The sequence below is a fragment of the Electrona antarctica genome, assembly GCF_951216825.1.
Source record: "Electrona antarctica genome assembly, chromosome: 3".
Classification (NCBI taxonomy): domain Eukaryota; kingdom Metazoa; phylum Chordata; class Actinopteri; order Myctophiformes; family Myctophidae; genus Electrona; species Electrona antarctica.
In genome coordinates this window covers 6087682-6113575 of record NC_136808.1, presented here as the reverse complement: position 1 = coordinate 6113575, position 25894 = coordinate 6087682, and the positions used below count along the sequence as shown (strand labels likewise).

The 25894-nt window shown below is 43.2% G+C and overlaps 1 protein-coding gene across 1 annotated transcript in view; it reads right to left on the bottom strand.

Annotated features, from left to right (window-relative positions):
* Window positions 1-1650: 1650 nt before the first annotated feature.
* furina (furin (paired basic amino acid cleaving enzyme) a) overlaps window positions 1651-25894 on the bottom strand; it is a 132844-nt gene continuing 108600 nt past the window's right edge. Inside the window, 9 exon segments of the mRNA XM_079497965.1 lie at window positions 1651-2710; window positions 6707-6838; window positions 8100-8224; window positions 8358-8537; window positions 10602-10719; window positions 11384-11487; window positions 14886-15020; window positions 22211-22268; window positions 22271-22421. Coding sequence (XP_079354091.1) covers window positions 2100-2710; window positions 6707-6838; window positions 8100-8224; window positions 8358-8537; window positions 10602-10719; window positions 11384-11487; window positions 14886-15020; window positions 22211-22268; window positions 22271-22421 — 1614 coding nt within the window. The 3' untranslated portion in view covers window positions 1651-2099.

Sequence of the window (25894 nt, the reverse complement as noted above, 5' to 3'; positions counted from 1 at the left end):
GACACAAAATGTTGTGTCTCTGTGACACATCTAGGGGTCACAATCTGCATTCAAAGATTTTCCTAGAAGCTTTGTCATTGGTCGATTTGCCCGTCTGCTTCCTGATTGGTTAGTCATTAAGACCTGGGTTTTTTCGACCAATGACAAAGCTTCTAGGAACATCTTTGAATGCAGATTGTGGCCCCTAGATGTGTCACAGAGACTAAATCTTTTTTGGGAGCGTTCTACCCACTGCTGGCTGTCTGAATACCAAAAGGGTATTCAGGGTAGGTTTAAGGGTTTGTGACTAAACACTAAACTACATTGGATCCATTGGAACACAGGCTCTTTTTTTGCATTTCCTGAAAAGTAATAGTTTTGGACATAAATACATTTCCACATATTGACAGCGACAATATGTTTCACAAACTCTGCAGCTACTCTCAGCCTATAGCTTGTCGAGTATATACAGTACCACTTCACAGATGGGATGAAATCTTGTCAGGAGATTATTTAACCCATTTTGGGCGGGAACCCCTTTTGGTTAGCATTATGTTATGCTTTAGCCATTGGAAAATAGCAGATCTACAAGCTCATAGCGCGCCACCGAGTGGCGCGCTACGAGCTTGTAGGTCTGCTATTTTTTGAAAAATCGAAGAACGACTGACATAGAAACATAGCTTTTTCAGAAAACTGTCAGGATGTAGAAGACATTTTTTAGAATCTGATCTCAGGTCAAAATGGGTTAATGTACTGTAGTTGCCAATGGTAAAAGTCAGTAGGCCTATGGAGTTTCTACTATACGAGTGCTCAGTGGTTGAGAGGGCCAGGAGAATTCATATTATCTATCACATTATAGCAACGTTACCAGGAGATGTTCAATGCAGCCCGAAAATCTAAAACGGTGGGGGAATTGTAAGCTGCAAAAACTTTGCGAGCTGTGAGACAGCATTCGTGATGACAATGGAAGGACGAGGGCTTCTTCACATCTAGAATGGCACCTATTGCAGATGCACGCAGCTATAGGAAGAGACACGGAACTAGAAAGATTTAAAAAAAAATCCCGAAATGAAAGAGACTGAAAATACCCCAAACACCCCAAGATGGACTCTTTTTGGTTCTCAAAAAGAAAAAAAGAAAGACAAAAAAGGAAGACATTACATCCAGTTAAATGACGTATCCATGAACATCCACCCTGAGCAGGCACTTACTTTTACGGAGATCAGAGTGTGGGTTACATTTCTACATTTTGTCTTTTATTTGATATAAATTGTTTTTACGGTCCTTTGGTAGGGATGTTGTAATTATGCTTTTTTCAAATACTGAATTTGTGCCAAAAAGGTTAATAGCTTGATGCGGTTTAAAAGGTTTGCTTCATTCAGCCAATTCTCAGGGGTTCACAGTGAAGCAATAATTTCCACAATAGGACTTTTTTAAAGTCCCAATTACTTGATATTATAATTTCATAGTTCTAGTTGTTGACAGAACCAGCTGTGTAGCTTCTCTGTAACAAAACTAACTATAATGCTCATCAAATTTACCCCCACAGTCACTCACTCACTCACCCACTCACATTCACACACAGAAAAAACTGTGTTCCACCACCTCTTAACAATCTCATCTGGCTATTGCAACGAGACCCATGGAAACAAATAAAGGAGGGAGTAAGCAAACAATCCTCGCATGTTTATTGTGACACAGAGAACCCTGAAGTTGTGTGTGTGGGGGGGGGGGGGGGGGGGGTGTGGGCTCCATCGCAGACAATCTCTGTCTGCTAGTGATCGAGATGGAATTGTTGGGAGATATACAGGAGTTAATTTAATGGAAATGCACCCAACTGTGAACGGAGCAAGAGCTCAGGCCGTTCCCAGCTTTTGGGGGCGACAGCCTCTGATTATAGGGCCTTCCACAGGACGTGTGGAAGACACCATCCGAAGGCAAGGACCCGGACAAGAACCCAGTGAGAGGACAATGAAAAGGAATGAGAGATGAAAAGCAGGAGGCGACTGTGAAAGGTCAGTATACCACAGCCCTTTTGTATCAAAGGGAAGGGATTGAGGGATTGTTGAGAGCAAGAGAGAGGAGTGGGGAAGGGCCCGGCCGGAGGGGGGGGGGGGGTGTTAAAGAGCACTTTGCGTCTTGATAAAGGCAGTCCTCTCGTTGTGGACGTCAAACTCTTCATTATCCGAGTCCGTGTTTATCCCTTCCTCCCCCCACACCGTGGGGATCCCGCGGTACGACACCACCCTGTTGCCCCCGAGGCCGAAGCCCGCCCTCAGGCCCCCCGCGCCGGCCTCCAGGGAGGGCAGCTTGGGGAGCGCGCCCGAGCTGCGCAGCTGCAGCAGCAGGAAGACGCCGGCGAAGGTGGCGATGATGGCCATGCAGCTGAGCACGGCGACGGTGACGGGCAGCCGGGAGCCGGTCTGGTGGAGCGCCGGTCCGCCTTTCCCCTGGGCCACCATGAAGCTGCCGGGAGACTCGCGGATCAGGTTGAGGTGCAGGCACGTGCCCGAGACCACGTCCAGGCGGGTGTGAGCGGGGCAGGACAAGCAGGCGTGGGGGCTGAGGCCGCTGCAGGTCAGGCAGGGCGGCGGGCAGGCCAGGCAGGTCAGGACGGAGGCTTCCACGTTGTTGCCCAGCGTGTAGTTGAGGGGCTGGGATCCCACGGAGTAGCCCGGGGGACAGGCCTTCACGCAGCCCTGCCGGAAGAGGTAGTAGCCGGCGTTGCACTCTGGAAGAGAAAGAGGGCAATCTGAAATATATACCGCTGATGACAATAATAATAATGATTGGAGAAAAAAAAGAAGCTTCATAACACTCTGTGGAACCAAAGATTTGAGTTAAAAAAACGTTCGCTCTGAAAGAATATATATTCAAAGATTTGTGCCGCATTTTCACGATCTTTCAAAAATAGCAGACCTACAAGCTCATAGCGCGCCACTCGGTGGCGCGCTATGAGCTTGTAGATCTGCTATTTTTCAATAGCTAAATTATGGACAAATTAATCAAAAATCCAGTGGTGGAAAAAGTACTCAGTTGTTGTTTGACTTAAGTAAAAGTACCAAAACTGCAATTTAGAACTACTTCGTGTAGTTCTAAATTCTACTTAAGTAAAAGTACAGAATTGAAAATGTACTTAAAGTACTAAAAGTTAAAGTATTCATATTGCAGAATGTCCCATTTCACAAGTTCAAAATGTGTAGAAAATCTATTGAAAATAGCCGATCTACAAGCTCTCACAATGCGTCGCAACGCAACGCATTGTGAGCTTGTAGATCGGCTATTTTCAAATGGCCGAAATGTATAGGGGTGAAGTGGTTAATGTATGTCTTCTAATCAAAATCGCCAAAGTAACTAAAGTTTTCAAATAGCTGTAGTGGAGTAAAAGTACACATTTTTGGCTCTGAGATGTAGTGGAGTAGAAGTAAAAGTACTGGAAATTGAAAATACTCAAGTAAAGTACAAATACCTAAAGATTGTACTTCAGTAAAAGTACATAACGTTGGTTACATAACACATACGTTTTGGGGGACAATCCTTGTCCCACATTCATTCTACGGTGGTCTCAAAACGCATTGGAATACAACAATTTCAAACACGAACACAATACATTTCAACCAGTGCTGATTCTTGCTTAGGAAATGCAATGACAAAAGCCGTTGCACATTGTGTGCTGAGTACAGCACATTTAAGTCAACAGCCCCCATTTCCATTTTCCACCAGGTCCAGATGCAGACCATTACCTACAAAGGCAATTAGCCCATTCTGAGCGGGAACCCCTTTTGGTGTTATAAAACATTCCATTATAATTTAGCTATTGAAAAATAGCAGACCTACAAGCTCGTAGCGCGCCACTCGGTGGCGCGCTACGAGCTTGTAGGTCTGCTATTTTTTGAAAAATCGTGAAAATGCGGCACAAATCTTTGAATATATTATTCTTTCAGAGCGAACGTTTTTTTAACTCAAATCTTTGGTTCTTAGGAGTGCATGGAACAACATATTTTGGGGGTCCTTGACATGAAATATTGAGCACCACTGATATAGAAACATATGGGTATTTCAGAAAACTGTCAGGATTTAGAAGACTTTTTTTTAAATGTCGACGTCGGGCCTAAATGGGTTAAACTGTGGGCACTGACAGAGTGTGGCGAGACGAGGGGGGAGGGAGCAGAATCCAATTTACAGCAAGGCTTTAACTGTTGACTCACAGACCCGTGGGTTTGTTCCAAGCACTAAAGCAGTTGCTCAAATTATTATGCTAATCACTTGACTTTAGATCAGATTATGATATACCGACATGTTTAGAAAAGCCTGCTGTAGTTCAGACTCAATCTGCAGTTGTGTTATTTATTATTTTGATTTGTTTTTCTCTATAGCCTTTCAATCTGTGTTTGGTTGAGCCTTATGCCATGGAAGAACCATCGAGAGCCTGCAGGGGGCAGACTTCCACCATTTCAGCCGACTAACTATCATTGCTTTTACTTGAATATCGTTGCCATTGGGCAGTGACCTCATACCTCCATATTTCAGTTTATTTTCTCCACCAGGCCGAAGGCATGGGGAGAGAGTATGTTTTGCACTCCGTCCGTGTGTGTGTGTGTGTGTCCGTGTGTGTGTGTGTCCGTCCTTCCGTCCGTCCGTCTGTTACCAGCTAATCTCCGGCACCGTTAACCCGGTCGATGCCAAACTTTGCACACACACTCCCTGGATGCCAACGATGAACCTCTGCCCCACATTTTCCAGAACGGCCTGTTATAGCGCCACCATGAGGCAGCTTTGCACATTTTTTACCTAAAACTGCACCGATCTGCGTGAAACGTTGCATGCACACTCCCTAGAGGCCAAGGACAAACCTTTGACCTGCATTTTCCGCATCTGCCTTTTATAGCGCCACCAGGAGGCCGACTTTTGTAAAACACATTTTTTGATATTACTCCTCCAGATTCTGTCCAAAAATCTCACAAATCGTTACACAGTATCTCTATGGTCATGTGCTCAAGTCGGATCTGTCCGATATTTCATATTCCATCCTAATTGGCTATAATTGGCTTTCACACTTTGCAAGATTGCCCCGTTTTGAACAAAAGCCTCAAATCATGAACGCAGCATGCAATTTACGTGAAATCTTTCACACATTTTCTTACTAGGCTGAGGAATATATCCCACCCTTTTGGCCTTCATTGGCCTGTTATAGCGCCACAAACAGGTTGATTTTTGCTAAACACATTTTTGGAACAAAATGCCTCAAATCATCCAATTGCCATCAAAGGCGTATACATGAAGAAATGGCACCCTTTTCACATTGGCCTATTATAGCGCCACCAGGAGGCCACAACCTGACCTGCCCTGGTGGAGACCTGTGCCCCGAGGGGCACTTTTTCTAGTTATTCTTTTTTTTAAAAATAAAATAATGCCTACTTTGTCATACTACTACAGTGACACAAAAGTTGCAAAAAATAAATAAATAGCTGATCTACAAGCTCACAATCACAATGTGGTTGTCTGTGGGTCTTTAAATAACCAATGAAAAGTATGAAGGAGAAAAAAAAGTATTTCTAAATAATAACTAGATTGGATACATTAGAGCTCCATTTCCTGAAAAGTAAGGGTTTATACAAGGTTAACACCCAGTAAGATTTCACAGAGGCACTGCTCCGTGGCACGTCAGGCCTGCCCATCTGGATAATCTAGATATCATTGACTGCAGAGTCAGAAGGAACTGATAAAAAAGGGCTTATCATCCTTCTGCTATTTTGTTGTTGGTAAAATAGCCTCTCGTGACATGGAAGTTTAGAGCGTTCCTATTCAGCTAACCTCACAGGAAGTTTGCAAACCCGAAAATGTCATACATTTGAAATAGGAAAACTTGATGCAAAAAGAATAACCGAAACGGTGTGATGAAGCAGACTATATGATCAATGTTACACCCTGTTCCAACTTGTACAGTCAACATGTCTGTATACCAAGCCCCCCGGTAAGGCTATCCAACGTTGAAGCTGCCACTACCTACTGGCCAAATGTGGAACTGCAGCACTTTCATGGAGGTGGACGGACAGACGTTCATGACGTCACGTGTGTAAGTCCGCCCCGGACCTCAAATTTGAGGTCTGGGGGGCTAGGCTATAGGCTAAACTTCCGCTCGCTCGAGCCATTGAGTTATACTTCCGGCAGTCTTCCGGGTGCTTCAAAAACGCCACTGAGCAACTTCTATTGAAATTAATAGCGGGGGGGGGGGGGGGGGGGGGGGCTAACGCTCCGGTTCAGTCTCTATCCTTTTATTACTCTATGGTGGCGGCTGTGGCTCAGGAGGTAGAGCAGGTCGTCCAATGATCCATGGGTCGGCGGTTCGAATCCCGGCTCCTCCTGTCCACATGTTGAAGTGTCCTTGGGCAAGACACTGAACCCTACATTGCCTCCAATGAGTCGGTCGGTGTGAGCTCGCCACCATTGGTGTGAGAATGTGGGAAGTGAGGACGCTGGTGTCGACTGTTCGCCGCTTCACCTCCCAATGTATGAATGAATGAACCTTCACCTCCCAATGAACCATTGTAAAGCGCTTTGAACACTTGGAAAAGCGCTATAAAATTGCAATTCATTATGGTACAAAACCCCCAATCAGCGACCGCAGACGCTGTAAACACTAGAATATATTAATATATACTCTAAGGTTATACCGCAGACGCTGTAAACACTGGAATGCAGCGGACAACAGTCACACTGTTCTTACCGATGCAGATCTGCTGCAGGTCAAAGGTCTTACAGCTACCGTTACCAGGCTGAGACAGCTCCTCGTCGGCGGAACTGGACGACGTCGCAGAGCCCGTTCCGTACAGGACCAGAGTGAACTGGGTCAGAGTGCCTGAGAGACGGAGAGACAGGAAGAGGAAAATGTGTTAAAACGCTTTGTGCGCCCTTTCAACATTTTCTAAATAGTGACCAGGGTGCCCAATGTTATTTTTGACATTTTCTTTATTTTTTATAAAAAATAAAATAAAAAAAGTTTTTTTTTTTTTTTCCAAAGATGTCCACAGACGTCCTGGGCACCACATAGCGGTAATTCCCAGGACGTCTGTGGACGTCTTGGGCACAAAATGTGAACAGGCCTTCTCCGGGGTGTATAATGGTAGCTTCTGTCCTTCTTGTTTTAAGTTTTCTTGGACAAAGTTGGGCCAAAAAAGTACAGTATATCTTGAAATAAGCAACAATCTGAAGGCAGACAGACATCAGCTTCAAGTAAGAATCTATTGTAAGTTAAGAGCATAACTCCTGAAGCCTGATTTATGCTTTGCGACAAAGTGGCAATGAAGCAGCATGTCGCTCACCAGAAATAACATTTAAACTCAAAAGCAAAACAATTTCATATTTTTAACTGAAGCATAAAGCAGACTTCAAGTAGTAACACATTGTGGGGGAGGGTTAGGAGCCGTTCTGCCTCAGTAAATCATCTTCACTGAGGGGAGTGAGGGCTGACGGACGGACATGCAGTGTTCTGGGATTCTCTTGCTGCAGAGAACAGTGCCTGATGTCTGTGATCTGCACCACTAGTAAGGTCGTTTCAAGGCCAGGGTGCATCATCCATGCAAGGCAGCAAGCAAGGCTCACTCTGGCCCCCAGTGTTGTGTTTTTGGCAGCAAATATCTATTTTAGTTTTAGTCTCTTGAATAGTTTATCTAGTTTTTAGTTGACTAAATATCATGAGATTTTGGTTGACTAAATCTACAGTTGATTTAGTCGAACAAAATGTATTTTGGCAGGCCTTGATGCCGTCGTAATGACGGTGTGTTTTTTTCACAGTCGCGCTGTGTTGTAGGCTTGTAGATCGGCTATTTTCAGCATGCAACTAATTTTTTTTTTTTAATTATTATTATTTTTTTAAATGTTTTATCCCACAATTTTTGTAACCCATTTTTTCACCCAGTGTCAATTATCTAATGTAATCCTGGGCGCTACACTTCCTCTGCCAACCTGGGGGAGCAGCGGACTGACCTCATGCTTCCTTCTATGCATGAGGAGTCCAAGCTGCTTCTTTTCACCTGACAGGGGGAGAGTTTCCCCGGCCGGACGTAGCGCATGGAAGGAACACGTTATTCCGATCAGTTCCTTTCCCTAAGCTGGCTTACCATAGTCGCTGGCCCCCGCCACATTCTCTATTTCCAGAGTCCACTCGCCACTAGGGTTTTCATCCCAGAAGTGGGTGGTCATGAACGCCCAGTCATTAAAGCCCTCTGACGAGTAGTCATGCGGCCTGTCGGAAAGGACAAGCAGAATATTCTGATTAATTATACTGGAGATACGTGTGTGTGTGTGCGTGCGTGCGTGCGTGCGTGCGTGCGTGCGTGCGTGCGTGCGTGCGTGCGTGCGTGCGTGCGTGTCCATACCTGGGGGCCAGCATTGTAGAGTGCGTGCCCATGGGGCTGATGAGATAGATTGCCAGGTTCCCCCTGCGGTTGTAAGTCAAAGTGAGCTGGGCCTGCACATGCTCCACTGAAGTCACATGGCTGCCTGTCCCAAAGCAGGAATCCACACTTTTGGCAATCACCAGACGGCTGCCAATGTTCCTGATATATGCAATAAAAAAGTACAGTAATATCATTAGTATACATACTGTAAATATCAACGCACCCTTTGCATAATAGTTTGTGTTGCTGCCTTGTACTGTAGATAGATGCAATTGTGCACAAAAGTCAGTAGGTCTAGTCGGTAGGAGCACAAAGGTCAGTATGTGACTTTGAAGGGCAGACGGTTTATGGCCTTGAAAAGGATTAGCACGTTGTGTCCCGGTAAGCGTCCAACGTCCTCAGTCTACGGGAGTAAAGTATCAGTCTCTTCTACCCCTAAATCCGCTTAGGAGATTAACACACATCCACAATGATTCCGAGTGGACGTCTGGGGGCAGAAATGAGGCTTAAACGGTCACTGAGGTGCCCAAAATGATTAACAATAATATTATAACATTGTGGGCAGTAAACTGGAACATGACATAACACAGTCTAGAAAATTATATTCCAAAAAAACATATAAAAAGAAGAAGAAATGTATCGAGCATCGACTCACTGAATGGAAAGAAGGGCCCTGCCCTTCTAAGTTCTCAGCTTTCTGAAAACCCTGTGTTTCTATGTCAGTGGTGCTCAACCTTTTTCATGTCAAGGACCCCCAGAATTATCTGTATTCGGCTGCGGACCCCCCCCCCCCCCCCCCCCCCCGGTCTGAAAATATGTTGTTCTGGCGGGGACCCTCCTCCCAGAAGCTAATATTTGAGTTCAAATCGTTCGCTCCGAAATAATATATATTTTTAAAAAATAGCAGATCTACAAGCTCATGCTTAACCCATTTTGGGCGGGAACCCCTTTTGGTGTTTTAAACATTATGTTATAATTTAGCTATTGAAAAATAGCAGATCTACAAGCTCATAGCGCGCCACCGAGTGGCGCGCTATGAGCTTGTAGGTCTGCTATTTTTGAAAAATTTGGTCAGGCCTAAATGGGTTAAAACACCAAATGGCTTAAGGGGCAATATGTACTATTTTTATATATAGAAATCACCATGGTGACTAACAGTAACTGGATCTTTGTGTTCCCAGATTACCATAACAGCATAAGCTTCATGAAATGAAGAATGAAAATGGAAAAAAGTAATGTGTAGAAGAAAATAAGATTGAAGATAATATGGCAGCCTTAGAAACCACCGTGAAGATAATACTCCTCTCGGCACGACAATCTCTTAAAAATCTTCAAAATGTTCCATCGTGCTCCAAGTATGTCCACCCCTTTACATACCGTACATGCACGAACGCGTGCACATACTGTACCAGAGCCAACAGAGCATGGAGACAAGATGGAGACATGACGCGTTATCACAGTCAGACTGTCACACATGAGCACCTCTCACAGCCCCATCCATCTGGTCACACCCCCATCCATCTGGTCACACCCCCATCCATCTGGTCACACCCCCATCCATCCGGTCACACCCCCATCCGTCCGGCCACACCCCCATCCCTCCGTCCGGCCACACCCCCATCCCTCCGTCCGGCCACACCCCCATCCATCCGTCCGGCCACACCCCCATCCATCCGTCCGGCCACATCCCCATATATCCGTCCGGCCACACCCCCATCCATCCGTCCGGCCACACCCCCATCCGTCCAGCCACACCCCCATCCACCCGGCCACACCCCCATCCGTCCGGTCACGAACCAGTTCATCTGGTCTCGCCACATCTTCCCAGCTCTCACCCATTAAACTTCCTGGTCTGACCGTAAATCAGATCATCAGATCTCTTTATCATTACTCTCATCACAGGCTGAGTTCATCAGCAACTAAGAATTATACACATGGTCCTTATAACCACATGAACCCTATCATCCCCATTCTGGCCACACTATTTATCCATAATGTATACAGTAAATGATAGATAAGGGTTCAGGACAACGAGGCCTTTTCGTGGAGGGGTCAGAATGAAATTTGGACTTAGACTGTTTTTCGTCTGTGGTACTCAATTGTTGCTGTCCATAATGTTCAGTGGTCCATTCTTACACGCACAGGGCTAAATTGAGTGTGTATGCAAACTGTGCATGTGTGTGTGTGTGTGTGTGTGTGCGTGCGTGCGTGCAGCGCACTAACCTAGGCTCAGAGACCATGGACAGTATACATTTCCGCTGCGGGCCCACGTTGGTCCACGTCTTCGCCATTGACACAATGGCGCCCGCATCAAGCAGACCGTATCCATATGAATGGCTCACTTCAGAAACAAACACAACGCAACAAACACGGACAGGGTGACACAAAGATCAATATCGGCCCGCTGAAGGCCAGATCAATATTATATTCCACAATAGAAGTCTTGACAAATTTACATTGACATCCAACATCTTGTTAATGTGGGCAAAATGTGTTTAAGCCATTTACTGGTAGGCCTGACATCGAAATAAAAAAAAGTCTTCTAAATCACGACAGTTTTCTGAAATACCTATGTTTCTATATCAGCGGTGCTCAATATTTCATGTCAAGGATCCCAATAATTACTGTATATGTAATATGCCTCCGCCCCCTCATCTGAAAATATGTTGTTCCAGGGACCCCACCCCAGAAGCAAAGATTTGAGTTAAAAACGTTCGCTCTGAAATAATATATATTCAAAGATTTGCGCCACATTTTCAAGATTTTTCGAAAAATAGCAGACCTACAAGCTCATAGCGCGGCACTCGGTGCCGCGCTATGAGCTTGTAGATCTGCTATTTTTCAATAGCTAAAGTATAAAAGAATCCTTTAAAACACCAACATGGTTTAATAGATACCGCAGTATATCCAATAATGACCACTGTCTCAGTGCCATTTATAAGGTGTTAGCTGTCAGAACAAAGGGAAGATAGACGTCACAATGCATAAAAGTAGACGGGTTGTACCTTTACGATTAACTCCGTTGGTTCTCCAGTCGTTGGTGAGGAGGTGGGCGGGGCGGGAAGTTCTCACTACCAGATGTTGCATGTCTCTCCAGGTCAGGTTTTTACTGGAATATCACACACACACACACACACACACACACACACACACACACACACACACACACACACACACACACACACACACACACACACACACACACACACACACACACACACACACACACACACACACACACACACACACACACACACACACACACGCACGCACGCACACGCACACACACACACGCACACACGCACACACAGACACAGACACACAGGTTTAATACTAAGTTGGAGCACTGAAAAGACAAAAACAACAATGCTCTGATGAAGGCTCATAGCCGAAAGGCGTAAGGCAGCGTTTACTTTTGGCACATACAAAAGTGGAAATGTGAGTATACTTTGTCCGGCCATTTATTTGAAATTCTGGATTTCCTTCCCTTTTTGGATTTAAAAAATAAAATCCTGCTATGTGTATACTGGAGTTTGGGGTCTAGCACTCCCACTGAAAACCATTGCTGATGCGCAACCTCTTTTCCTCACTAACCATAACCAACAGTTGAACATTAAGACAAACGGTAAGTTAGCAGTGCTGAATTACACTGAGTCACAGTCAGCCTGAGTTTGGCTTAATTGCTCCTCAAAAAAGGTAAACGTTGTGCTTAAAACCCATTTTGGGCGGGAACCCCTTTTGGTGTTGAAATTATGTTATGCTTTAGCTATTGAAAAATAGCAGATCTCATTTATTTGAAATTCTGGATTTCCTACCTTTTTTGGATTTAAAAAATAAAATCCTGCTATGTATACTACTGGAGTTTGGGTCTAGCACTCCCACTGAAAACCATTGCTGATGCAACGCAACCTCTTTTCCTCACTAACCATAACCAACAGTTGAACATTTGACAAACAGTAAGTTAGCAGTGCTGAATTACACTGAGTCACAGTCAGCCTGCGTTTGGCTTAATTGCTACTCAAAAAAGGTAAACGTTGTGCTTAAAACCCATTCTGGGCGGGAACCCCTTTTGGTGTTGAAATTATGTTATGCTTTAGCTATTGAAAAATAGCAGATCTACAAGCTCATAGCGCGCCACCGAGTGGCGCGCTACGAGCTTGTAGGTCTGCTATTTCTTTTAAATCGAAGAACCACTGACATAGAAACATAGCTTTTTCAGAAAACTGTCAGGATGTAGAAGACATTTTTAGAATCTGATCTCAGGTCAAAATGGCTTAAGGGAAGTTCTAAGGCTTTGTTCAGACTGCAGACAAATCTGATTTGTTTCTCAAATCTGACCTTTAGGACTTACTATCCCGGTGAAGCATAACCCTTACTGATATAACCTATAATCACCATATTGTACAACGGTGTCAGCGAGCATTGCAACACCAGCATTACGAGTACACGTATCATTCAGCCTTCAGTGTCTGAGTGTCCAGACTGAGAGACATGGCCTGACGTCGAAATAAGAAAAACGTTCGTTCTGAAAGAATATATATTCAAAGATTTGTGCCGCATTTTTACGATTTTTCAAAAAATTACGATTTTTCAAAAATAGCAGACCTACAAGCTCGTATGAGCTTGTAGATCTGCTATTTTTCAATAGCTAAAGTATAACATAATGCTCAGTTAAAACACCAAAAGGGGTTCCCGTACAGAATGGGTTAAGAAATCTGATTTGAAACATACTGTATTTCAATCTAATATATACTGTGGTTAAAAAAATCTGATAGCAAGTATCTTTTTTTCCCCTGCTGTTCAGACTTGGATCAAACCAATCTTGATTCCAATCTGGATATAGCACAAATCAGATTTGGGTCTGCCAGTGAGAACATAACCTAAAAGAGATCTACTGTATGACAGACCCGATTACCATAAGTTTCAGTCATGGGAGGGTTTGAGACAAGTTACACGTGTTAACACATTTTGACCTGAGATCAGATTCTATAAATGTCTTCTACATCCTGACAGTTTTCTGAAAAAGCTATGTTTCTATGTCAGTCGCTCTTCGATTTTTCAAAAATAGCAGATCTACAAGCTCATAGCGCGCCACCGAGTGGCGCGCTATGAGCTTGTAGATCTGCTATTTTTCAATAGCTAAAGCATAACATAATGCTAACACCAAAAGGGGTTCCCGCACAAAATAAGTTAAAATAGATCGCACACGACTGATCCTGTGCAAAATGTTTCCTTACTTCTTAAGTCGTCACTTAAGAAATCGTCACATGCACAGACTTTTAATACCAGGCCAGTGTTAACGATTCTCAATCTCTTTTTTTGTCCAATTTGTTCCCAATTCAGAAGGAGAGGACAGAGGGGACATTTTAAATCATTTTATTAGGTGCTAGTATACAGAAACGACTAACGTTTCGACCTACGCGGTCTTCGTCAGAGTCATAAAGGTGGCTAGCATTTGGGGGAAGTCTTTTAAATACATAAATATAGCCGTTCCAGGCTTGAGGCGCGTCGGTAGACTTCCCTTTGTTCCCCCCAATTCCTTTTTCCCAGCTTAAACCAATTTGGCACCAGACAAATTTTCCCCTCTTCCAGAGCGCCTCTGTTTGTCCCCACATTAGTGCAGCATGACTGTGTAATAATGATTAGCAGTTATACAACAAATTGCCCCTTTTTGGAAAAAACACGGGGCCATTCGGTGAACCAGAGAGGCATTAAAAAGTAATTCATTAAGTGCGATAATCGACCGGAGTAGATGCGTAGAGGCAGGCATAGTTGGCAGGTTACTGCTGGTTTCATTTAACCCATTCTGGGCGGGAACCCCTTTTGGTGTTAGCATTATGCTATGCTTTAGCTATTGAAAAATAGCAGATCTACAAGCTCATAGCGCGCCACCGAGTGGCGCGCTACGAGCTTGTAGGTCTGCTATTTTTGAAAAACCCGTAAAAATGCGGCACAAATCTTTGAATATATATTCTTTCAGAGTGAACGTTTTTAACTCAAATCTTTGTTTCTGGGAGGTCACTGGAACAACATATTTTCAGACGGGGGTCGGCGGCCAAATACATATATTTTTGGGGGTTCTTGACATGAAACTGTTTGCGAACCACCAATCTGAGAATCCCATCGTCAAATATTCGGGAAAACAGCGGCCCCTGTTGTTCCTCGAAATTTGAGAATCCCATCGTCAAATATTCGGGAAAACAGCGGCCCCTGTTGTTCCTCGAAATAGGCAACAGTCTGTCTTGAGAGACTAGCGAACCACTAACATAGAAACATAGGTTTTTCAGATAACTGTCAGGATGTGTAGAAGACATTTTCGTAGAATCGTTCCCAGATCAAAATGGGTTAATACTAGGCCAGTCCGCAGTCTACAACCCGAAAGAGAAAAGCATTAGAGAGCATCTATTCGGCACACAAGTGGACATCTTGTTCAATGACACAAGACAAATAGAAAGGATAAAACAAGGAAGCCGTTCCAAGTCATACTCATGTGCTACATGCACTTACTTTGCCTCCAGGGCCAGAGCAATAATCCCAGCAGCCAGTGGGGCAGAGGCAGAGGTGCCGGTGTGGGAGTCGGTACATTTGGACTTGAGGTCAGTAGTTATCTGTGAGAAATAGGGTGAGAAATACAGGGTCACACTGGGTTTGACAGTAAATGGTGCATTTATATAGCGCCTTTATCCAAGTTCGCTTTACATAGATTGTGCATTACATTCACCCATTCACACAGTTTGTTGTACAACCCGTGACAAAGTCCGCACAATGCCTTTAGCTATAGATCTGTTCTCCATACAAAACCAGTACGGGTAATATACAATTTAAGCAAACTTTCTTTAATTTAACAAACAAATAAACGCAATATTTCACACACAACATGTAACTATGGCAACATGCCATTCTATACTAAAGAAAACATCTTAATTAAGATTAACATTAACCTTGTCGTACTTAACTCAATATCACATATGTGATATTGAATTTTATATTCAATCAATTTACTGAGCTTTTATACAACTGTGAGGTTTTGATTTATATAAAACCTATTTACTTCAGGGTTTTTTTCCTCCTTTAATAAAGCAATAAATAGAATGAATGTGGTGGTGTACATGCATCGTAAATCATAATCAGGGACTCTATCAGCTCAAAGTTTCAAGGAGTTCATGTGATTGTGCTTTCTGCTTTGGCAATGTTTAAACGTATGTTTTCTCATGCCAATAAAGCCCTTTGAATTGAATTGAAAGTCAATAACCACAAGTGATTGTTTTAACCCATTCTGGACGGGAACCCCTTTTGGTGTTTTAACTATAAGCATTATTGTAACCGAGATCTCCTATATGTACGTATAGAGAGTATGCGCATGCTTAAAGTGAATGGCACATCGAGTGGCAAATCGAGTGGCAAAGCAACAGGCAAAGTGAGTTTAACATCGTTTAATGTTGTTTAATGCAATCAGATAGGACTTTTCTGTGTGGATGTATGAGCTGTCAAGGCCAGAAAGTAGTTTTTGCCACTCAGTAGGCGTTCCTGCATAACTTCCTGGTTTGATGATGATGTCACGTGCATACTCTCTATAGGGGACGGTCAGGGGAGTCTATAATAAGGGCTCGCGCTCAGGGAGGACTTATAGCCTAAGGATCTGTATTTCTTCTTAGGAGCTGGGGAGGGAACGGAGCTGGTCACGTTTGAGTCTAAAGCCTGTCTCTAGATACCTCCTTTCTTATAGTCTTAATGATATACTAATTCTGCTCTACTGCTCTGCTCGCCATACTATATAGTGTGACGTGACGTCATGGCCTGACATCACACTGTCGACCGTTTCCGTGGCAACAATTATGTTGTACTTTAGCTATTTTTGAAAAATCGTAAAAAATGCGGCACAAATCTTTGAATATATATTCTTTCAGAGCGAACGTTTTTTTTTTTTTTTTCGACGTCAGGCCGCAGAAAAAGTAAGCTACAACACCACGTAACTTTTTGGTGTGAATACATTTTTATTTTGTAGCAAAAGAGGCTGAACAGAAAGAGACACACATCCAATTACCGGGGGGGCGGGAACCCCTTTTGGTGCTTTTAAGCATTATGTTATACTTTAGCTGTTGGTCTTTTTGAAAAATCGTTTTGAACTCAAATCTTTGCTTCTGTGGGGGTCCCTGGAACAACATATTTTGTAGTTGGGGGTCGGCGGCCAATTACATATAATCTTGGGGGTCCTTGACATGAAAATGTTTGTGACCGACATAGAAACATGTCTGTCAGGATTTAGAAGACATTTGTAGAATCGTTCCCAGGTCTAAATGGGTTAAAGTAAAGAATTATTGGGAGCTGACATTGCTGTGCGGACTTTGTTATTCTTACATTTTTATTTTGACCAGGGTTTGAATCCCCAGCAGGACATTACATTTCAATTGTGCGTTTTCTTTCTTTTATTTGCCATGTGGATCATATCAAAGTTAAAAAGTTCTAGTTAAAAGATCTTTACACCGTCAAGGAATTGCTGTCAAAATACTACAGCTGGTCTATAAATCACTGAATGGTTTAGTTACAAATACATTTTTTTTTCGGATTCAGTATGTGTGCTGAAGGCAACCTCAACAGTCTGGACGGTTCATAAAGTAGCAGCAACATCATGAACCATCTTCTAGACATGTTGAGGTTGCCTTTGTTCCCAGAATCAAAACTAAAATGTGGAGAAGCAGCATTCCATTTGTATGCATATCTCTGGAAGGAAATCTCAGAGAACCACAGATCTGCTACAAGTACTGTGTGCTTCAAAAAGCTTTGATTCTTGTGCTGCACTGTAATGTGATTCTCTTTTTCTATAGTATATACTATTCTGTATAACTCTGTATTAAACCTGAAAATGTATACATAAAATTGTAAAAAAAAGAAAGAAAAAACCTACTCTGAATTGTAATGTTCATTTGTTTCTTTTGTCTTCATGCACATGCTATTTAAATACAAATAAACGTGCCATTGCGATGATGTCTTATGTCCACTCTTATGGCTGCGTGGTTTTATGAGTGCACTACACCAAATTCCTAACTGCTGAAGTAAGAATATAGTACTGAAACTCAAAAAGCCCTGAGCATACATTAACCCATTTCGGGCGGGAACACCCTTTTGGTGTTTTAAAGCATTATGTTACGCTTTAGCTATTGCTAAAATAGCAGATCTACAAGCTCGTAGCGCGCCACCGAGTGGCGCGCTACGAGCTTGTAGGTCTGCTATTTTTTAAAAGTCGTGAAAATGTGCCTCAAATCTTTGAATAAATATTATTACAGAGTGAACATTTTAACTCAAATCTTTGCTTCTGGGGGGAGGTCCATGGAACAACATAGGGCAGAGGCGGAGGCATATTACATATAATTGTTGGGGTCCTTGACATGAAATATTGAGCACCACTAATACAGAAACATAAAGGTTTTTCAGAAAACTGTCAGGATTTTGAAGATTTTTTTAAAATTTCGATGTCAGGGCGGGAACCCTTTTTGGTGTTTTAAACATTATGTTATAATTTAGCTATTGAAAAATAGCAGATCTACAAGCTCGTAGCGCGCCACCGAGTGGCGCGCTACGAGCTTGTAGGTCTGCTATTTTTGAAAAATCGTGAAAATATTTATTTCAGAAAACTGGAGGATTTAAAAGATTTTTTAATAAATTTCGACGTCAGGCCTAAATGGGTTAAGATACTCTCTCTCTCTGTTCTACAACTGTGATGTATTCCTTCCCTCCTCCCTGAGTGACAGAACTATTAATCCATTCTGACCTGAGATCAGATTCTAAAAATGTCTTCTACATCCTGACAGTTTTCTGAAAAAGCTATGTTTCTATGTCAGTGGTTCTTCGATTTTTCAAAAATAGCAGACCTACAAGCTCATAGCGCGCCACTCAGTGGCGCGCTATGAGCTTGTAGATCTGCTATTTTTCAATAGCTAAAGCATAACATAATGCTAACACCAAAAGGGGTTCCCGCCCAAAATGGGTTAAATGCATGCGGCACCGAGGCACTAAGGGGCCCAACACATGTCGGAGAGATGTCATGGGCTGACTGTCCATTAGGTTTCTCGCTGCTAGACTGTACATTTGGGAAAAGTTAAGAGCGTGTGAGCATGCATGCATTGCATACAGATATATGGGAGCGCCGGCACCACATTTCAAGACAGTATTCTTCTCCATTTAATCCATTCTGAACGGGAACCCCTTTTGGTGTTTTAAGCATTACGTTATACTTTAGCTATTGAAAAATAGCAGATCGACAAGCTCGTAGCACGGCACCGAGTGCTACGAGCTTGTAGGTCTGCTATTTTTGAAAAATCGTGAAAATGCGGCACAAATCTTTGAATATATATTCTTTCAGAGCGAACGTTTTTAACTAAAATCTTTGCTTCTGAGGGGTTCCTGAAATAACATATTTTCAGATGGGGGTCGGTGGCCAAATACATATCATGTTTGGGGTCCTTGACATGAAATATTGAGCACCACTGATACAGAAACATGAGGTATTTCAGAAAACTGTCAGAATTTAGAAGACAATTTTTTAAATTTCGACGTCAGGCCAAAATGGGTTAATAGCCCATGAATGATTGAAAGTGGAATGTTAACCACTTGAACATTATACTTCACTGGTTGACTGCCACCTGGTGGACGCAAAGAGCCAACGCTTAGACTGCCGACCCGGAACTACTTCGTTTTAGTGTGTCGCACGGCTGGATACACGTCTGGCTTGGGCGGCCATCTTAGATGCTAAATAATTAGCGTCAATGCTAGCGAGCTAAAAATGAAGCCATCCTTGCTCTAGAAAGCGCCAATGATCCAATCGGGATCACCGGATAAATCAGCAAAGACCTCCCGAACATCGCGCGTTTTATCGAAACCACTGAGAGCTCCGTAGATTTAGAGTTATTCGGCTTTTCAGTCTGGCTGTATACAATAAGTGAACGGCACAGCGGACGTGCAAACCCGTCTAGGATCACTGAAGAAGGAAAGGCAAAGGAAAAAAAAAAGAACATCAGCGATCCGGTTTGATATTCCGCCAATAGCGGCTGCCGGTTGGATTCTAATTGGCGTAACGTTCCGTCACGAGCAGTTAATTTGTTAATTGACTGGAGTCCCCCAGGATTCTATACTAGCCCCCCCCCTTATTTTTTCCCTCTACACAAAATCTCTTTGCCGGAAATAGCAGATCTACAAGCTGAGATATACAATAGCCGTCACACGAAACCTATGTATGGTTCATGTGCTTAACCCATTTTGGGCGGGAACCCCTTTTGGTGTTAGCATTATGTTATGCTTTAGCTATTGAAAAATAGCAGATCTACAAGCTCATAGCGCGCCACCGAGTGGCGCGCTATGAGCTTGTAGGTCTTTTAATAAAACTGTCGGGATTTAGAAGACTTAAAAAAAAAAAAAAATCGACGTCAGGCCTAAATGGGTTAAAGAAAGTGAGATTATGTTCACATTCACAAAGACAATAAGACATGCTATTTTTCTGACAATAAGAAGCGAATGGAGCTTCAGTTACTGTACTTCTTGTTATTTGAGCAGAAACAAATTCTACCTTTTTTTCTTCCTGGCATTCAGATTCTCTTAACCGTATCCTAATATGGTCATCAGAGAAACAAAGAGCAACAACCCATGGCAGAACGTTTGATCAAAATCACCTGTTTGACTTACAAGGCACAGCTGTGGTGATGTAATAGAAATGCTAGGAATAGCGATAGACCGGTACTGTATAGGTTGGGCTTTGAAATACATTCCTGTGAAAATACATAAATTACCTGGACTGGCTGGCACTCAGGAAGGATTAGTTGGGTTTGGCCATGATTCAATAGTTCAGGGGGCTACAGTACCGCTATATATAAAACCATGGGTCAAGTCAATTTTGTAATTAAATTCCTCCCTTGTATAAAGCCTTTCACCACACCACATGCCAGAATGAGCACAGGGGGATATCTTAAATAATGAAGGCAGGGAGGAAGCGATGCAGAGAGAGCGAGAGCGAGAGAGAGAGAGAAAAAATGTTGCATGTGGGAGCGTACCTACCTATGTTCCCCAGGTTCCATGTTCCCCAGGTTCCATGTTCCCCAGGTTCCATGTTCCCCAGGTTCCATGTTCCCCAGATTCTATGTTCCCCACCAGGCAAAAAAGGTTCTTTGTTCCCCACTTAGAATAAACCTAAACCTAAACCAGAAACCTAACCTAGTAATTTTAGTAATTCTAGTCTTAGTGTTACTTTTAGTAGCAAATTCTGATTTAAGCTCAGTCTTTGAACAATCCTTTAGGCCTGCCTAGGCTACTTAAACTATCTAGTCTTAGCCAACTAAAAATTAACACTGGCATAAAATAAACTGAAATATAATTGCTCAGACTCTTCAACAAAGATGGCAAAAACAAACATTATTTGTTCTGTACTTATAGTACAAAACACTTAAGTCCTTAAACCAGAAACCTATAACGCTAACCCTAAACCCTAAGGTAAGTGGGGAACATAGAACCTGGGGAACATAGAACCTGGGGAACATAGAACCTTGGAAACATAGAACCTGGGGAACATAGAACCTGGGGAACATAGAACCTGGGAAACATAGAACCTGGGGAACATAGGACCTGGGGAACATAGAACCTGGGGAACATAGAACCTGGGGAACATAGAACCTGGGGAGCATAGAACCTGGGGAACATAGAACCTGGGGAACATAGAACCTGGGGAACATAGAACCTGGGGAACATAGAACCTGGGGAACATAGAACCTGGGGAACATAGAACCTGGGGAACATAGAACCTGGGGAACACAGAACCTGGGGAACATAGAACCTGGGGAACATAGAACCTGGGGAACACAGAACCTGGGGAACATAGAACCTGGGGAACATAGAACCTGGGGAACATAGGACCTGGGGAACATAGAACCTGGGGAACATAGAACCTGGGGAACATAGAACCTGGGGAACATAGAACCTGGGGAACATAGAACCTGGGGAACATAGAACCTGGGGAACATAGAACCTGGGGAACATAGAACCTGGGGAACATAGAACCTGGGGAACATAGAACCTGGGGAACATAGAACCTGGGGAACATAGAACCTGGGGAACATAGAACCTGGGGAACATAGAACCTGGGGAACATAGAACCTGGGGAACATAGAACCTGTTGTATGTATGTGTTCCGTATAATCCACAGGGCTTTGGAATATCCTGACGCCTTCAATCCTTTAGCGGGAATATCACTATACCATCCCCGGCTCCCGAGCAGGGTTGTTTTCGTCGACTAAAACTAGGACGAAAAATGTCCGTCGACTACCTTTTGTCACTGACGAAAACTAAATGGAAACTAAGCTATGATGACTAAAACTGAGACTAAATATATTGCCAATTTCGTCAACAAATAAAAACTAGACTAAAACGTTAGGACTATAGTGGACAAGAGATCCAGTATAAGTCATTTTACACCTGGTTACATGCTGAAAATAGTAGATCTACAAGCTCACAACGTGTCGCGTTTTCCAGCAAGTGTAAAATCAGCCATTATGACGGCATCAAGGCCCACCGAAATACATTTTAGTCGACTAAATCAACTGTAGATTTAAGTGGACTAAAATCTTACGACATTTAGTCGACTAAAACTAGACTAACACTAAAACATTCCGGGTGACTAAAATGCGACTAAAACTAAATGAAAACTATTCAAGAGACTAATGACTAAAACTAAAATAGAAATTTGCTGCCAAAAACAACACTGCTCCCGAGTGTGTGATGGCGGCGTTGCAATTGAAACTGTGACAATGTGTCTACATCTACACGTGACAACGACGACAACAACAACTCACATCTGTTTCTCGTTGAGGTTCCCGGAGCTGTAGGTGGTGGCGAGGGTGGAGGAGCAGCCTCGCTGTACCACGGCACGTTGCCGTTCTGCGTGGAGCTGCTGATGGACAGGGTGTAGATGCTGTTGGTGTAGCCGTCGCAGTTACAGCTGTCCTTCAGCCTTCCTCCGTTCCCGGACGCCCAGACGAATATGGAGCCCAGACCGCCGCGGCCCTGTGTAGCAACAAACACATTTTAACCACATTTTAGACCTGAGATCGATTCTAGAAATGTCTTCGAAATCCTGACAGTTTTCTGAAAAACCCATGTTTCTATGTCAGTGGTTCTCAAACATTTTCATGTCAAGGACCCCCAAAAATTTATGTAATTGGCCGCCGACCCCCCCCCCCCCCCCCCCCCCCCCCCATCTGAAAATATGTTGTTCCAAGGACCCTCCTCCCAGAAGCAAAGATTTAAGTTAAAAACGTTCACTCTGAAAGAATATATTCAACATTTGGGCCACATTTTCATGATTTTTCAAAAATAGCAGACCTACAAGCTCGTAGGTCGCTCGTAAACTCGCTATGAGCTTGTAGATCTGCTATTTTTCAATAGCTTAAAGTACAACATAATGCTTAAAACACCAAAAAGGGGTTCCCTCCCCAAAATGGGTTAAGTCAGACCTTCGAATAGGGGCATACGACACATAATAGAAATTAATTAAAAGACAACCACACAATCCCGTCAACCGTTCCTCAACACATGTTATTTATTTGTATCACCACTAATGAAAAGGATCTAAAAGGGGGGGTTAAAAAACATTTGCAACCTTAACCCATTTAGGCCTGACGTCGAAATTTAAAAAATGTCTTCTAAATTCTGACAGTTTTCTGAGAGATGTTTCTGTATCGGTGGTGCTCCATATTTCATGTCAAGAACCCCAAAAATGATATGTAATTGCAGCCACCGACACCCCATCTGAAAATATGTTGTTCCAGGGACCCCCCCAGAAGCAAAGATTTGAGTTAAAAACGTTGGCTCTGAAAGAATATATATTCAAAGATTTGTGCCGCATTTTCACGATTTTTCAAAAATAGCAGACCTACAAGCTCGTAGCGCGCCACTCGGTGGCGCGCTATGAGCTTGTAGATCTGCTATTTTTCAATAGCTTAAAGTACAACATAATGCTTAAAAACACCAAAAGGGGTTCCCGCCCAAAATAGGTTAATAGGGATCCCAGTGATGAAAGGGTAAATTTCATTACAGGGCTCATTTATGGAAAGGCCTATTAAAAAACACTGCACATTCATCACAGATGTGTGTGTGCGTGTGCGTACGAGCGTGCGTGCGTGCCGTGCGTGCGTGCGTGCCGTGCGTGCGTGCGTGCCGTGTGCGCGTGCCGTGCGTGCGTGCGTGAGCCATTCAATTCTTTGGAATTAAAAAGAGCTAAATATCAAATGACAGTGTTACAAGACAGCAGGGACTAGAATGTCAACAGCTCACAGAGTAATATATCAGCTGTGCTTCTCCGTTGCTCACAGTAAATCCAACAACATCATCCGAGAAATGATTTACTAGAAATGTAGTGGCAAAGAAGTCTCTCTCTGTGAGGAAACGACGCAACTGTGTGAGCAACAAAAGACTGTGATACCATGTCCAACACACCACCCATACTGCCTTGTTCTCTTTGTACATAATGTGGTTTTACATGCACATGTGTTACTCATCCCACTAGGCTTTGTGGAACACTGGCACGGTATGTTTCCCTACATATGCTCTTAACCCATTTAGGCCTGACGTCGAAGTTATAAAAAAATGTCTTTTTAAAATGTTTTTTTTTTCTGAAAAACCTCATGTTTCTGTATCGGCGGTTCTCAATATTTCATGTCAAGGACCCACAAAAAATGATATGTAATTGGCCGCCGACCCCCCCATCTGAAAATATGTCGTTCCAGGGACCTCCCCAGAAGCAAAGATTTGAGTTAAAAAACTGAAACTAAAAAAATATATATTAAAAGATTTTTCGCGATTTTTCAAAAATAGCAGACCTACAAGTTCATAGCGCGCCACTCGGTGGCGCGCTATGAGCTTGTAGATCTGCTATTTTTCAACAGCTAAAGCATAACATAATGCTTTAAAACACCAAAAGGGGTTCCCGCCCAGAATGTGTTAATCAATGTGACAATGTTGTCACACAGAGCCATTATTCGTTGTCTCTGTCCATTCACCAATATGACATTATATATATATATATATATAGTATATAAATTATATTATATATATAATGTCACTTGAACTAGGAAAGAATGCTACCGGTGTAACCACTCGGTATTTAATTCCGTTATTCACAGTTTTGGGCCTTCATTTGAAATCTAAGCTTACTTACTGTACCTTCATGCATAAGACAGGTGGGTATTAATTAGCATGATAAGTGTGGTCAATATGGACTACAGTTAAGTTTACTTATCTGGTTAGTCATACATTTACGGTAATCTTATCTATAAATGTCTCTGTCTGTCTGTACATAAGTACGTACGTGTGTACGGCTGTAACGCACGTAACTCGAGAACCGTTTGCCCCACCGACTTCAAATTCGACACGCACGTTCCACACCCCCCACAAGGAGTGCAGTGCCCGGTGTCGAGTCGGTCGGACCCGCGGTTGTCCAGAACCGCCACAAAAGGCCTCTCTCTGCCCGGGCTCTGGACAGGGCCCCCCTGCCCAGGCTCCATATATGGAGCTGGCCTGTTGTGACATCACAACACTCCATATTTGGGCATGCCAGACACATAACTCCATATATAGGAATAAAGGGACACAGAGAGATACAGAAATCTCCATATATGGGCATAAAAGGGACACAGACAGATGGGTGGAGCGGGTACTCTGACACGGGTACACAACGGGTATTGCATAGCCGGGTGGGGCATGGATCTCCAACTTCCATCGTTACCGACTCGGTGCTCTACAGCAACGCTCTAGTATGTAAATGTGCCACACTCCTACTTCGGAACAATCCGCAGCATGTATTTCAACCCATTTTGACCTGAGATCAGATTCTAAAAATGTCTTCTACATCCTGACAGTTTTCTGAAAAAGCTATGTTTCTATGTCAGTCGTTCTTCGATTTTTCCAAAATAGCAGACCTACAAGCTCGTAGCGCGCCACTCGGTGGCGCGCTACGAGCTTGTAGATCTGCTATTTTTCAATAGCTAAAGCACAACATAGTGCTAACACCAAAAGGGGTTCCCGCCCCAAAATGGGTTAAGGACAAATCCATTTTATATGTTTCAGCTCTGAGTTCTGAATCGTTAGACCCCACCACCCTGCTCCAGACCAGCATTGCCGCGGTGTTGCCAGGCAGATTCTAGTAAAGACAGCAGCTCGCTCCGTTGCTCAAGCCACTGGCGTACGGTGCTGGAACGTGAGGTTTCTATACTTCCTTCGCCGTCTAAGATCCTTCGGTGCTAGTAGACGGATTCTTCTTTTGTTCTTCACTTCTGTTATTATGAGTGTTCTCCAGTACTGTAGTACCACCTGGTATGGATGTAATGTATTGTATACTACTGTTATTATGAGTGTTCTTCAGTACTGTAGTACCACCTGGTGTGGATGTAATGTATTGTATACTACTGTTATTATGAGTGTTCTTCAGTACTGTAGTACCACCTGGTATGGATGTACTGTATACTACTGTTATTATGAGT